Consider the following 16105-nt stretch of genomic DNA (forward strand, 5'->3'; position numbering starts at 1 on the left):
CAGCCTGCTGCGGTGCTGCCTGGGCACCCGGCTGGTCTCCTCAGTATGGGGGTCACAGCCTGCTCAATGAGAAGGGGACAGGTTGGCTAGGGAAGTACTTCTCTAGGTCTCAGAAGCTGTCCTCTCCGGTCCCTGGGGTGACACACACCTGCTAACGCAGATCAGAACCCCGTTAGTCCTCACAGCACCTTGCGGGGTGGTGATTCGCCTCTTGGTTCACAGGGAGGGAGTGGCAGCTTAGAGAGGCTGTGAAGTCTGCCCGTCATTCTGAGAGCGACCAAGTAGCAAAGTAGCAAGGCCACACTTCACACCCGGGCCTGTCTGGCTCCAAATCCGTGCAGTTAGCCCCGAGGTGAAACTGAGCACCCACAAACTTGAGTGCACAATTATGGGAAAAAAGGGGGCTCCTGTCAGATTAGTGAGTGTGGAGGGGAGATAAACAGTTTATTAACAGGGACCCCTGGGTGGCTCAGCGGTTAAGCGTCTGCCTCCAGCCCAGGGCGTGATCCTGGGGTCCTGGGATCGAGTCCTGCATCGGGCTCCTACATGGAGTCTGCTTCTCTCTCTGCTTGTGTCTCTGCCTCGCTCTGTGTTCCTCATTAATAAATAAATAAATTCTTTAAAAAAATTAGTTTGTTAACAGTCTTGCTATAAGATTATTTATGCACTGCTAGTTCCTCTATATTTTGACATTTTGTTCCTTTTTTTTTTAAACTATATTTGTTTTTAAAAAATTTAGGTTTTTCAAAAGTGGAGGGTTCAGGGATTTCCTCTGTGCCCACCCCCCCACGTGCACAGCCTCCCTTGCTATCAATATTCCCCACCAGAGTGGGATGTTTTTATAACTGATAAACCTGCACTGACACGTCATCGTCACCCGGAGTCTGGAGTTTACATTGGGCTTCACTCTTGGTGTTGCACGTTCTGTGGGTTTGGGCAAGTGTATAATGACATGGAACCTTAATTATGGGATCACAGAGTATTTTCATGGCCCTCAAAATCCTGCTTTGGCCATTCTAACAGGTGAGTACTGGGATCTTGTTATTTGGCTCATCTTTTAATCAGGTTGTTTGTTTTACTAACAAGAGATGTGAAGAGTCTTGTACATCTGGATCACCTGCTTTAGCAAGTATTTCCTTTGCAAATATTTCCTTCCTCCCAGTCTGTGGCTTGTCTTTTCATGCTCTCGACAGTATCTTTCCTTAGGATGGAAGGTTTATTTTTTTTTATTTTTTTTATTTTTTTTTAGGATGGAAGGTTTAAATTTTAACAAACACAGGACATATTTTTGAGCCTGCTGATTCAATTCTGCTTCTACCTTTGGGTCTTCCTACCCCTTTAGCTCTCTAGTCAGGAAAGCATAAAAAGTCCACATTTCAAAAATCTGCCTTCTTTAAAGGAGAACCGTCTTAGACATTTTTTTATGGCATTTTTGTTTTAAGAGCTGAGGGAGACACATTTGCCACGGCCTATTTCTGTGGCTGGGTACTGCATCTGAACAGGATATATTTGCTGTTTTGAACCTGAACCAAAAAAGTAACATTTCCAAATGTCCTTTTCATTGTGAAAGTTTTGATAGGTGTGACTCACTCTGGAAATGATTACCTAATGGATCAAACTGGTCCTGCAGCTGCAGCCATGTTGTCATCAACGTGCTCCCAGATTAGATCTTAGCTACTCTCTCTATTCTTTTAGCAATTAAAATAGGAGAATGATTATAAATGTAAATAGCTATTTAAAAACAACTTTAATTCAGAATTTCTCTTTAAGATGTCAGTTCTTCCTGTTACTGGAAATCGTGTTAATTTTTCAGATAAAGACGGGGAGCTACAGTCTGAAGGTGGGGAAATACACTGAACAGTTCTCCTCAGGCTAATTCTGGTGGAGCTGAAGGTCAGGACAGACAGGCCTTCTTTTTTTTGGCCCAGTGACAGAGGATGTAATGCGTCTATATGTGAAAAAGAAAAAAAAAATGGTACGTGTGGCAGCTTGTTTGTTTTCTGATTATCCAACACCAGAATTAGAAAAAGACAAACACTTATTTGAGGCTTCTGGAGAATTACTTGTCATCATACGCACAAAGGATTAGAAGGAAAGAAAGAACAGTTTGCTATTAAAGACTTAATGTGAACCCTGATACACATCATCTAGTTTAAGGTGGATTTATTCTACAAGAGCATGTATGGTATACAATCACTAGCATCCTCTGTCCGCACATCAGTGTGAAAGGACAATGGGTGAATGCATTCATCACCAGGGAATTCTGGAACACCAAGGGAGGAATGCAAGCAGCGTCTCTAATCAGCAAAGGAAGAGCTAAACAGTTCATATAACCTACCATCTGGAAGATGTTTAAATTGTTGCATGCCATCTACCCACTTCTCACAGGTCTTGGCAAAGTAGTCATAGCCATATAAGGTTTCGAGAGGTTTTCTTGTTTTCTCACTCCATTTAGAAACATCTCGGATACCTGAAAAATAGACGAATTGACAAGAACAGGTTTAGTCTAGGGGCGCCTGGGTGGCTCAGGTCATGATCCTGTGTTGGGCTTCGTGCTCAGCAGGGAGCCTACCCCTCCCTCCCTCTCTGCCCCTCCCCCAGCTCCTTCTCTCACTTGCTCACACTCTCTCAAATATATAAACTCTAAAAAAAAAAAAAAAAAAAGAACAGGTTTAGTCTAATGATAAGTAAGGTTTAGGGATCCCTGGGTGGCGCAGCGGTTTGGCGCCTGCCTTTGGCCCAGGGCGCGATCCTGGAGACTCGGGATTGAATCCCACGTCGGGCTCCCAGCGCATGGAGCCTGCTTCTCCCTCTGCCTGTGTCTCTGCCTCTCTCTCTCTCTCTCTCTCTCTCTCTCTCTCTCTCTGTGACTATCATAAATAAATAAAAATTTTTTTAAAAAAGTAAGGTTTATCTTTAGGTATTGCAAACATACTCTACTCCAGAGCCATGGTGTTTGCTGCTGTCTGCCTGGAAGCCCCCCCAGCCCACCCCACCCCAGCCCACCCCACCCCCTGCCCCTGGTTTCAGTGGCTTGCTCCTCACTTTACCCAGGTCACTGAGGCCGCCCCCCTCCGAGAGTACTCTCCCTTCATCTACTCTGCTTAACATCTATCAGCATTTTCTGTGCCCCTGGCAGATGGTCATCCCACTAAGATAAAAGGAACTTGGCTTTGTTTGATTGCCCATTTATCCCCAGAACCCAAACCAGTGCCTGGCACAAAATAAACTTTTACTAACTGAATGAAATTAGATCTGCATTCAATGCTTTCTGTTAAAGTCATAAGATAGAAGATGATATTCCTGCAATTAGAGTTACCTGAGTAGTAAAACTGACATGATTTATAAAAGAGAAGGTTTTTTCTCAATTATATTCATGTCCATTGAAAAACAGAGAAATTATTCATTCTGGTTTCTGCTACTGAAGAAATATGGGTGTAAAAGGCTAACTACGAATTCAAAACCTTATTACAGATGATTCATTCTTTAGGAAAGGAAATAGTAGCTAAAAATTTCTTTTAAAATGCATGAACAAATTTAGTCATTCTTTTCTGTATTTCTTTATTTTTTAATTTTTTAAAAGATTTTATTCATTTATTCATGAGAGAGAGAGAGAGAGGCAGAGACACAGGCAGACAGAGAAGCAGGCTCCACGCAAGGAGCCCAATGCAGGACTCGATCCCGGGACCCCAGGATTACGCCCTGGGCCGAAGGCAGGCGCCAAACCACTGAGCCACCCAGGGATCCCCTCTTTTCTGTATTTCTTTAAACACACTGATAACTTGAAGGCTTCTGAGCATATTACATATTGCTTACAGACAGCTTTTAACACAGTGCTTCCGCTACACAGTACACTGCAAAGACAACACATTACTAATGATGTGAACTACTGAACAATAACCCCACCACAGCACTCTTGGTGGTGCCAGGCCCTTGGCAGGCACCTTGGATGTACTCAGTGAGTACAGATAACAGAGTGGAAGGAAAATTGTCATGTACAACTGCAACTGCCTTCTAAGGAAGGTAGATGCTGTTATAGATGACCCCAGATCAGTTCAAATCTGCAGAGGTAAGCCCAGAGAACTGACCTGCTCTGCACAGGAGCAAAAGGACCTCACAGAGGGGACAGAACTCTGGAAATTAGGAGGGTGGGGATGAGATCTGGGAAGAAGAAACAGGAGAGTTGGAAGAGGGGAAAGGAGAGAGGAGCAAGATGTCATAAAGATGGCCAGTAAAGAAATCTCCCATAGATAGTTTTTTTTTTTTAAGATTTTATTTATTTATTCATGAGAGACTCAGAGGGAGAGGCAGAGACAGAGGCAGAGGGAGAGGCAGAGACACAGGCAGAGGGAAAAGCAGGCTCCCTGCGGGGAGCCCAATGTGGGACTTGATCCCAGATCTCCAGGATCATGACCTGAGCTGAAAGCAGATGCTCAATGGCTGATCCCAGGCGTCCCTCCCGTAGATATTTCTACTTTGGGCTCTACTGCAGACCACATTCTGCAGACCACATCCTCTGCAAGGTGTCCTTGCAGTGAAATGACTAGATTTTTTTTTTTTTTTTTTTTGAGTAGGCTCCATGCCCAGTGTGGAGCTTAATGCAGGGCTTGAACTCACGACCTGAGACCTACGCCTAAGCTGAGATCAAGAGTCAGGCACTTAACTGACTGAACCACCCAGGTGTCCCTACAACTAGATCTTTCATAAAACACATTTTTTTGTTGCATTGTTGGAGTTGCAGCAATTAATGGAAACTGCCATTGCCATTAATGGAAAACAGACCATTGATAAAAGAGAAGGAAATAAAATACATTTGCCCTATGGAATGTGATACAGCAAGGATATGCATGTGTGTGTGTGAAGAATGAAGAGAACCTGAAAACAGAAAAAAAGAGTGGTAAGACTACTCAAAAGGCAGGGTTGCTTTTGGGAGAAACGGTACTACTAGCTGGGGTTGGGTGGGTAGGGCTGAATCTGAGATTCCTAGACTGACTGGAGATTAAGATGGCCCCAATTTGGTATTAATTCCGTGGTTCCCTACAGTAGCAAACGTAAATCCCATCTGAAGGAAAGCATCATCAATTTGTCTACATGGTCCTTTTGCTTACGTGTTTTCAGGTTAAGAGTACTAATCACAGGTCAGAAAACAATCCGAATCTTTATACAGCTAATGAAAAAGCTAGAACATTGGAAGAGAAAGCTTAAGAAATGATGCAGACCAGGGCACAGAGAGACAGGAAGATGGGCAAGACACAGGGAAGATGGTAAGACCAGGCCCACAAAGTCCAATCAGTCCCCGAAGGAGGAGAGGACGGGGGAGAGCAGAGGAGAAGCAATTCGGGAAGGACCCGTCAAGGACGGTTTGCAGACCTGATCAAAGATAAGAGTCCACAGACAAAAATCGAATGTAACCCGAACTGGATTAACTAAAAAGGAATTCGCATCTAGACACACAACAGTAAAACAGCAACAAATCAAAAAAGAAGAAAAAGACCCTGAAAGACAACCAGTGGTGAGACCCACCACTCAGAGCAAAAGCTACGCCCGCAAAACTTCTCGCCAGCAGACAAGCGACGCAGTAGACGGCAGAATGGCAGAGAAAATAATTTGCCATTTACATGTCTGTACTTAGCCAAATGATCTTTCAAGGAGTGTGGAACAAAGACATTTTTTTATTTTTTATTTATTTTTTTTTATAAAGATATTTTTAAAAAATTTATTTATGATAGGCACACAGTGAGAGAGAGAGAGAGAGAGGCAGAGACACAGGCAGAGGGAGAAGCAGGCTCCATGCACTGGGAGCCCAACATGGGATTCGATCCGGGGTCTCCAGGATCACGCCCTGGGCCAAAGGCAGGCGCTAAACCGCTGCGCCACCCAGGGATCCTGAATAAAGACATTTTGAAGTAAAAATTGAGCTCACTACTCACAGAGCTGCCCTTAAGGAACTTCTAAAAAATAACTTGAGAAGGAGAAGTGAGCTCAGGAGTATCTGAGATGAAAGAAGGAAAGGCGAGAGTAAAGAAAGTGACAAATGGGTCCGTAAATGCAGAAACGCACAAAACTCGCCAAGCTCGAGAGAAAGCAAAACACTGTATTTTTTTTTTTTTTACACTTACGTTAGTTCTGTCTGTAAAGGAAGCAAAAGGACAAGCCATATGCTGTGCAGCACAACTACTAACACGATTCCTAACCGTGTTAGGAATAATAAGACTATCAACAAAACCCCTGCCAATCAGTAGCACTGTAATAATAATGGGAAGTGTTCTAGTCTCCTGGGTGTCACCAGGTAGGCCTGTTAAATGTATCATTTTAATATTACATAAAAGTTTTAAATCGACAAAAAGAAATATAAGGACATGAATAGATACAATACAGAGGAAACCCCAGTGGTGCATAAATTTGCAAAAAAGATTCTCAATCTTATCAGTAGGAGGAAAATGCAAATTAAGTCTCCCAGTAAGATACCATTTCACATCCATTTGACTGGCTAGGATTAAGAAGTCTGGTGATTGCAAGTTTCTGTTGAGGATATAAATTGAGGAATCTAATACGCTGGAGGTGGAAATGCAAATTTTTTAGTTGGAAAACAATGGGTCACTTGTAACGTGGTGTATTTGCATAACACAGTATTCAGCAAATTTCATGTATGGGCCTACACTCCAGACCAACACTGTTACTCATAGGCCCTGAAGACATCTATGTACATGAATGTTCACGGCAAGAGTGAATAGACCATCGATAAAAGAGAAGGACATAAAATACATTTGTCCTATGGAATATGATACAGCAAGAGCATGAACGAATCTTAGAAATTCAGTGTTCACTACAAAAAGTGACTCAGAGAAGATCTATAGTATGAAGTCACTTTGCATAGCTCAAAGAAAATAATGAAACTAAATTACATATTGTTTAGGAATAGAAACATATGTGACAGAAGTGTTTTCAAAAAGGCACAGGGATGATGGTAGGACTCAGCCTAGAGGTAGGGGTACACTGGGGAGGAAGCACGCGGATACAGCAAAGGTATAAGCAGTGATCAATCTTAGGTTCCATGGTAGGCTCATGGGTGCCCGTAATTCAGTGTCACATGTGTTACATTATATGTATCAAGTATTACACAATTAAATAAAATTCAATTACAAAATAATAAAATATTATATAACAAATTGCAAAATAAACTTTAAATATATACCTTATATAATATATAGTATAAATATACATTATTCATAATTAACTTATATATTTGTAAGATACACAATTTGTAAGATACATTAGATATAATACAAATGTTTAGTTTATATATGCAATATATATATTAATGTAATTAATATGTAATATAACATTTTGAATTTATATATATTTATTATTATTTTTAAAAGACTTTATTTACCCATGAGACACACAGAAAGAGGCAGAGACAGGAAGAGGGAGAAGAAGATTCCCTGAGGGGAACCCGATGCAGGGCTCGATCCCAGGGCCTCAGGATTACACCCTGAGCTGAAGGCAGACACTCCAGCATTGAGCCACCCAGGTGCCCCTTAAATTTATATATTTTATAAAATCATATGTATTTTTATTTAAAAAAAAATTCCCTGTGACAGGAAAGCCAAGATTTTTTAAGATCCAAGTTGGCTACTGTTCAATATGAAGACATTTTTCTTCCTAAAATGTAAATTCCTCTTCTTGGGATAGTGGAAGATTTTTTTTTTTTAAAGATTTTATTTATCTATTTGAGAGAGAGCAGAGAGCACAAGTGGGGAGGAGTGGGAAAAGAGGGGGAGGGAGAAGCAGGCTCCCCACTGAGCACCGAGCCTACCTCGGGGCTCCATCCCAGGACCTGAGATCATGACCTGAGCTGAAGGCAGACACTTAACAGATTAAGCGACCCAGGCACCCAGTGAGAGATTTCTGAAAGTGAATTAATTCAGTAAAAGCAGGCATTTGGAATGAGAGGCATCTATTAGTATGTGAAATTCGGAGCAAAGCTTTTGACTCTCACAGGAAATATTATCTAAATCTCGAGGGGCAGAAAAATCCAGCTGTAGCTGGAGCAAGCCGGATGTTCACAGCAGGCACTGTGGTAAGGCCTGCAGGCTCAGAGGTCATAATGGCTGGGTCTGAATGCCAGCACTTGCACCTGCTAGCTCAGCGACCCTGAGCAAGTTCCTTAATCTCTCTGCTAGTTTCTTCATCTGAAATATGAGAATTATAATAACGCTGAGATAAAGAGTAAATAAGTTAGATATGAAGTGTGCTAACAACGGCACATGGCATATTATAAGCACTCAAAAATATTCTATGTATCTATATACTTAAATTCTGTTAACTTTTTTTCAAGAGGAAGTCAGCTTTACCCCAAAGCATGACTTCCACCAAAAAATAAGTAGCAATTATGTTTCACAGTTAAGTTCCTAAAATAACTATTTGAATCAAACTATTCGCTGATTCGAAAGGGATATAATTTATATCCCCCCCACCCCAGACTGATACATTTCTTTTTCTGAGCATATAATTTGTGCTAAGCACCAGAAAACTCATTCACTCTCCATTAATTAGTGAATTAATCCAGTAAACATTATTTGAAGCTTGCTGAGTATTAGTCACAGCAGGTACAAACTTGAGTAAGATACAGTCTCTGCTCCCACGGGCTTACCATCTAGCCCAGTTGTAAGATACTCTGTAGAAGAATGGGGTAAATGTTGTAGGAGAGGCCGGGGGAGGACAGAGGAGGGTCAGTGAGCTCAGAGGGGCAAAGGGAGGGAGTGGTAGTGGTGGGGGGCTTCCTGGAGGAGGCACTGCTAGATCTAAGTGTGCGAGAACAGAAGCCAGCAAGCAAATACGGGAGCCGTGCCACCTATTACTAGAACTGTCAGGTGGCCAAAGAAAAAGATGGGCGTGCAGGGGTAGAGGAGACCAAGCGGCAGCAGAGGGACACAGGAAAGCAGCAGGGTGTTGAGGGGGTAGGGGAGGTGGTCCTGGCTCGCTCAAACTTTGGAAGCAAAGCAGAGGAATCTGAATTCTGTTTATCTGGAAAGCCATGCGAGACCTTGGAGGGTTTTCACGTAAGACGCATCTTAGCAAATGACTATCCAAGCAGTTTGGAAAGGAGACTGAAAGGAGGTAAAGGCGGGACAGGGTGGAAAGTGCCGGTCCATCTAAGTGGAGACAGATGGGGCGGCCTGGACCTGGGGCCTGGCGGGAGGAACGGAAACGGTGAGATGGATCCCAGACAGCGCAGCAGACGGCGGGAAGAACGCAGAGGGCTGGATCGCTGCACCGCAGAGGCTAAACTGCAGAGGCCTTACTGGCCCACCTCCCGGCTGCGCCGTCACCCCAGGTTTCTTCGCCTCCTCAGCCCTGAGCTGAGTAATAAATAGCTACGTTAACGGTGTTAGCTCATAGGAGGCACTCAATAAATCATGCAATATGCTTTTCTGGAAGAAAGTATATTCCACTGAGCGTCACTTATCAAGGTTGAGAAACGTAGCAGGAAGAACAGGTGCAGAGGAAAGATTATGAGTTCGACTCTAGACACACTGACTGTAGGGAGCCCGTGGGGCAACTAGGTGAGAAAACGGACCTTGAAGTGTAATATCTGGAATTTGGGAGTCTGACGACGCCAAGCGATGAGGGAAGCTCCTTGGGTGTAAGAACAAGAAGGAGTGAGAGCTCAGGATGGCGGCTGGGGGAGCCTGGGGGAGCCCGGTGTCGCAGGGCCAGCAGCGCAGAGTGGGGCGGTGTCAGGGAGAGTAAGCAGAGAGAACGGGAAGCCGTGGACGCAGTGGCAAGAACTTCAAGGTAGAGACAGCTTCACAAAGGGGGGTGCGGTCAATATCATATCATGTGAGTGTTTTCTTTTTAAACATTTGATTCATTTCAGAGAGAGAGCACGGGTAGTGGGGAGGGGCAGAGGGAGAGGGAGAAGCAGACGCCCCGCTGAGGAGGGAGCCGAAGCAGGGCTCCATCCCAGGACCCCGGGATCACGACCTGAGCCCAGGGCAGACCTTACTCAACCGAGCCACCCAGGCGCCCCACCTCGTGTGTATTTTCAAATGCTGCAGGATGGCCAAGGAGCCAAATAAAGCATTCTGGGGGCTTGGGAGCACCGAGGCGCTGCTTTCACAGGCCTGGAGGGTCTGAAGCCACCTCGACACAAGCTACGGGGGCGGGGGGTGCACGAGGCAGTGGGAACGGTGCCTGGGAAAGGGGAAGGGAGCCCACACACAGCACACAGTAACCCCAGGGTGTGAGGTTAAGAGGGAGATCCTTGGGGTTTGTCTGCATAAAGAAGGGAAGTCAGCGTCGCTGGACCTGGCGAGCGCACCCAGCAGGGGCTGCGGGGAATGCGTGACAGGGTGGCACTGCCCAGGACAAGTGGCCACCGTGAAGTGCTGTGTGAAGTGTCCTGGCGCCAAACAGGCACAAGCATCCCCCAGGTCCCAGGGCTTAGGGCCCCCTCCCCTTCCTCCCCCCTCCCCCCCACGAAGGCAGAGCCGCGGGTGCTGGAATGGGGGCTGAAGCCGTGTTCGGTGAGGAGATGGCTGAGGGGAGCCCCTCGGGCGAGCAGGCGAGCAGAGGCAGGACAGAGGGGCGCCAAGGAAGCACCTGTCCGGGAGTGGCAGCTGTTCAGTGTGGGAGCCGCACAGGAAGGCGGGGGCCAGGGCAGCAGCTGGCTCAACGGCCTCCTGGCCCAGGTGCCCCGAGGTCCTGACCCGAGGGCTTTACGGAGCAGAATCAAAGGAGCAGGTTTTGGCCTCAGCAAGAGGACGAGGTGCCCTCGGGGCCCAGGGCGTGGGCAGGAAGAGGGGGGTCACCTTCAGAGGCTGAATGAGAGGAGGTGGGGGTCCCCAGGCAGGACCAGGTAGCCGGTGCTCCCCCCGAGGCTGGGGTGGGGAAGAGTCGTGAGGTAAGGAGTCCGGCGCCAACGCGCCCGTTTTGACTCACAGGCTACCCGGACGCAGGTGCCCGCCCGGCGGGAAGAGAGAAAGCCGGCTCCGGGACTCAGGACGGGTCCCGCTGGACAGCTGCTGAGCTAACTAGGGGTGCCAGCATCGCCCCCCATCAGAGCAGAAGCCGCGGGCGTCTGCTCAAGTGAGCACCCACTGGCCCTCGGGCCTGGTGCGAGCGAAGCTGGCGCGAGCCCCTCTCCCTGGTGGAAGTTAAACTCCAGACAGAACAAGGACCACCTACCTGCCACGGCCAGAGCGGCAGGCTCAGCAGACTCAAACCTTGAACAGTGGCCCGGAAAGGGGGTGAGCTTCTGACTTCCCCTTTCTTCCTCGGAGTCCCAACTCTGAAGCATGCCGTGGGGGTGGCGTGAGTCGCAAACGTGCACGGGGGGTGCTGAAGGCAGAAACTTCAGGAGAAGACCCCCAGGGTTGGCCGGAGGACCAGGACACGTTCCCCCGCATGACGGAGACTCTCTCTCTCTCTCTCTCTCTTCTTACCCTAGTCCACGTTGGGAAGGGGCATGGCAGGCAGGCACCTACCACCCCAAGAGCAGGCTAGCTCTCTGACCAAAGGTACCAGAGAAGGGGGGCTCTAGTATCTGACAACTGGAGGCAAAATCTCTGTTATTTCTTCCCTCTCTTTTCTCTTGCTGCTTTGCCCTAAAGATGACTCCGGTTGCAGAGAACTGTGCAACAGGGGAGGAAAGCATGGAAACCTATCTTTCTTGTCACAGGAGCTTTGAAGGGGGTCCCTAATTCTGTGTACGGACTGATGAGACAATTCAAGTCCTGGGATCACCCCAGAGCTCTCCATATATGAGGAAGATGCAAAAAAAAAAAAAAAAAAAAGCACTGGGCATAAGCTTCAAGAACCGGAATACCATAGAATCCACCACCTACGTCCCAGCATAGCCCGAGTGGGGTTTGTGCAGGGCAGATACAAAGAAGCGTAGCACAGGCTTTGAGAACTGCCCCTATGATGGAACTACAACCCACAGAAGTCTAAATAGAATTCGCAATGAACCTAACCAGGGTTGCTGCATGCCAAGAAAAGAAAAAAAAAAAATCACCATTTCTCAGAGTTTTAACAAGAGACCGCGTCTCACAACATAGTACAATGAAAACAGTCCCAAATTAACCAACACAACAAAACAAACAAATAAATGAAAAAGCTCCACAACCTCCAGACAGGCAAATCTGACCTATTCCCAAGGGAAAAAGACAGCCAGCAAATGCTGAACCACCTCCCGCCCCCATGACCGAGACACTGGAAATATCAGACAGAGAAGGCAGGCCCTGTCACATGCATTTTCATTCAGTTCAGTGTTTTCTTTCCTCTGAACCCTGGAGGGATACAAGGACAGGCAGGAGTACCGATCAGGATGGGTGACTGCATCAGACTCATCATTTAAGAGGCTCATAGTCCTTTTCCAAACAGTGTAAAGAACGAAGATTCTACAACAGAACACAGCCATTTAGGGGCTTATTGAAACCAGTGGATTGCAGAACAGCTGAATAAAACTAGACTTGTCAGGATGCCCGGGTGGTTCGGCAGTTGAGCGACCGCCTTCGGTCCAGGGAGTGATCCCGGGGTCCTGGGATCGACTCCTACATCGGGCTCCCTGCAGGGAGACTGCTTCTCTCTCTGCCTGTGTCTCTGCCTCTCTCTCTCTCTATGTGTGTGTGTCTCTCATGAATAAATAAATCAAATCTAAAAAAAAAGCCACCAGACTGAAGAGGTCCTGGTGGGCCAGGCCAGCCGATGGTGGTGGCAGGGCAGCTGAGGACAGCGTTGGTTTCTACCCCCGACACTCCTAGATCCTGATGCATCCTTCTTTCCTCCCGAAAGCCAAGTTGTTTCAAGTTGGTCAGCATGCTGGAGGCGAAGGGAGTCCCAAGCGGCTGAATGCAATTGCAAAGCTGGGTGCCTGGGAGCTGCCAGCAGTCACCACCATGTAGGCAGCCACTGTGGGCACAGGGGAGAAAATGGGGATGGAGGGGACGCCCCTGCTTCAGCTCTAGGCTCTAATGATGCTACCCTTCTCCATCAGTGCCTGGACTTACAAAAACAGACGTGCTGGATCTGGTGCACAGGCTGCAGTTTGCAGGTGCCCGACCTGCCTCTAAGAATATCAAAGATAAGCTTGAAGGACAACCTCATGAAAACTGAACAAAATTTCTTTATCAAAATATAAGGTTCCATGTTTGAATACAATGTTCCTTTTTACACTCACATAGTTTTAAATGAGGTTATGAATAACACTTTCGGCCAAGCCCTCCCTCCTAGAGGTTCACTATCAGTAGTAGGAAATGGGAACGCGGATTTTCTAGGACTATTTCCTGAGTCATGAAGGTGTTGCTTCTGCAAATAGAAAGCGTTGGAACACAGACTGCTTACACGGTACGACTTTTCTGAGAACTCATGACCTCAGGGCTGAGACCAGGAAGCATATGAGACAAGACTTGTCAATACCTACCTAAGTGAGACCTGAGAAGGGAGGGCAAAGGTGCCACCTGTCCTGATCTCTCTGATTCACGAAACCTACCTTGATAAATCTTCTCATCTTCATCAGTCATGTAGGCATTAGCTCCCCAGATCACCATCTTGTTGATGTACAATGGGTATTTTGCAGCTGCAATGAGTGCTGTAATTCCACCATCACTCCACCCCAGCAGAGACACCTTCTTAAAGTTCAGCGTCTGCGAAAGAAATAGAGTGAAATGCTTATTAGCACACCTGGCCCTCTCCGCTAGAAGAATCCGATAATGGACAACTGTCACAATCAATACACCTGTGAGGTTTGGGGCATCAGTTGGTAATTAAAGGAAAATCCTAGAGTCCATTTGATGATGGAAATGGTTTTTCTCCATTAGTTTTGTGTGAATATAAGTATCGTAAGGTCCTAAGTACCTCTGAAGCTAATAATACAGTATATGTTTATACTATTGAATTTTTTTTAAAACTTAACGTACATGGTGTTATTTTGAATCAATGAGGGAACTACATCTCCTGGTTGGACAGAATTTCTGGAAACACTGGAGATCAGCTGTCCTTGGAAATGACAAGTAACATGTGCATGCACGCCCACGCCTGAGCAAAGGCTTTGAGAATAGTAATGTAGATTAGAGAGGGAAACTTGATATTTACTGGGTGAAATGAAGTCATTGCATCTGATAAAACCACTGACTGCAACTGTGGGAAGAACAGGCTGAAGGAGGCTGGAGAACGAGGGAGTCACAGGGAGGTTATATTAGTCCTTAAATCAACCAGGCTCTGAAAATGTGTTTGACAGGGAAACTGAACAAAGATTTCATTGGAGACATACTGCCTAGAAGTAAAAATAGGATGACTTGGAAAATAAAGGTTAAACAATTATCAGTCCAAGATACTGATGGGACTATATATTCCTAAAAGTAGATGGGTAATAACTGGTACTACCTTGTAAAAGGAATATTTGCATCTTCTGTGACCCAGTGTCATCCCCTAAATATGTATGGAACACCTGCACATGTGCACCGGGAGACAGGTCCAGGGGTGTCCACACCAACATTGTTTATAAAATGTCCATGGACAAAACAACATTCGCTTCACTGCTGTTTATAATAACAAGAAAAGCAACTTAAAATTTTTGATTATTTGTCCACCATTGGAGAGAGGTGAAATAAGACAGTGCATCCCTACAGTGGAATATTATGTGACTATTATAAGACTTACATAGACTTATTATTTATTAACATGGAAGGATCTCCTTGACAAGTTGTTCAAAGAACAGTAAGTTGGAAAAAACATTACGTATAAGTATGATGCCATCAGTACAAAACTGTATTTATATATGTAATAAGATTGGCCGGAAGGGAACCCTCTTATGCTGTTGGTTGGGAATGCAAGCTGGTGTGGCCATTCTGGAACACGGTGTGGAGGTTCCTCAAAAAGTTAAAAATAGAGCTACCATATGACCCAGCAATTGCACTAGTGGGTGTTTATCCAAAAGATACAAACATAGTGATTCGAAGGGGCACTTGCACCCCAATGTCTACGGCAGCAATGTCCACAATAGCCAAACTACGGAAGGAGCCCAGATGTCTGTTAACAGATGAATGGGTAAAGAGGATGTGATATATACATACAACAGAATATCTATCTAAAAGAATGAAATCTTGCCATTTGTAATGATGGATGAAACTAGAGAGTATTATGCTAAATAAATCAGTCAGAGAAAGACAAATATCATATGATATGACTCGTGGAATTTAAGAAACAAAACATGAATATAGGGGAAGGGAAGGAAAAATAAAATAAGGTGAAAGCATGGAGGCAAACCATAAGAGATGCTTAACTCTAGGAAACAAACTGAGGGTCACTGGAGGAGAGGAGGGTGGGGGACAGGGTGACTGGGCATTAAGGAAGGCACTTGATGTAATGAGCACTGGGTGTTGTATGCAATGGGTAAATCACTAAATTCTACCCCTGAAACTAAGAATACACTATATGTTAACTAAATTGAAAAAAAAAAAAAAAAGGTTGGCTGGAAAGGCAGATTCTCAAAGTCATAACAGCAGTATCTCTAAGTAGTTGGATTATGGAATATTTCTACTTCCTAATTCATAGCTATTTGAACTTCCTGAATTTTCTGTAGGAATCACATGGTATTGCCCTTATAGAAATAAAAAAAAAAACCAAAACAAAATAGATGAAGACAGGCTCAGCCATCCTCCCTCCTCTGGGCTCCTCCCTAAGAGACCCACCTTCATCAAATCAACAGCATCTTTTGCATCCCTTTCCAAAAAATCCATTGGGAAATCTCGATCTGGGGGTCTGGAATGTCCATATCCTCGAGGATCCCAGGCAACCACTGTGAAGAGCTTCTTATTCAGGTTCTTAATCTGGGGTCCAAAATCAGTCTCTCCACTTCCTAAAAACAGCCACTTAGTTACCCTCAGGTGAATGATTTCATTATTTCAAGCACATTACAGTAAAATCAGAAACAACTACAATCTTAAAACAAAGTAACTAGTTTCTACTCAAAGTTAGGCAGCAGGATGCATCCAGCAAAGTAGCCTCATGATGGTAAAATTCATTTACTGGGAGGCTGACTTCCTTTCCTGGTGGAGTTCAGACCTGCCTTTTGTCTCCTCCTAGTGGCTACTTTGAG

At 45.3% G+C, this 16105-nt stretch overlaps 1 protein-coding gene across 2 annotated transcripts in view; it reads right to left on the reverse strand.

The window, feature by feature from the left end:
* The window catches only part of BPHL (biphenyl hydrolase like), a 37672-nt gene that overhangs the window by 12789 nt on the left and 8778 nt on the right, over positions 1 to 16105 (reverse strand). For both annotated transcript variants that reach the window (XM_055322570.1, XM_055322571.1), the window contains exons 3-5: positions 15699 to 15865; positions 13499 to 13652; positions 2339 to 2470 (exon numbers count right to left, since the gene is read on the reverse strand). In XM_055322570.1, coding sequence (XP_055178545.1) covers positions 2339 to 2470; positions 13499 to 13652; positions 15699 to 15865 — 453 coding nt within the window. The remainder of the gene's footprint in view (positions 1 to 2338; positions 2471 to 13498; positions 13653 to 15698; positions 15866 to 16105) is intronic.

This window comes from Nyctereutes procyonoides, unplaced genomic scaffold (assembly GCF_905146905.1).
Source record: "Nyctereutes procyonoides isolate TBG_1078 unplaced genomic scaffold, NYPRO_anot_genome, whole genome shotgun sequence".
NCBI classification, from domain to species: domain Eukaryota; kingdom Metazoa; phylum Chordata; class Mammalia; order Carnivora; family Canidae; genus Nyctereutes; species Nyctereutes procyonoides.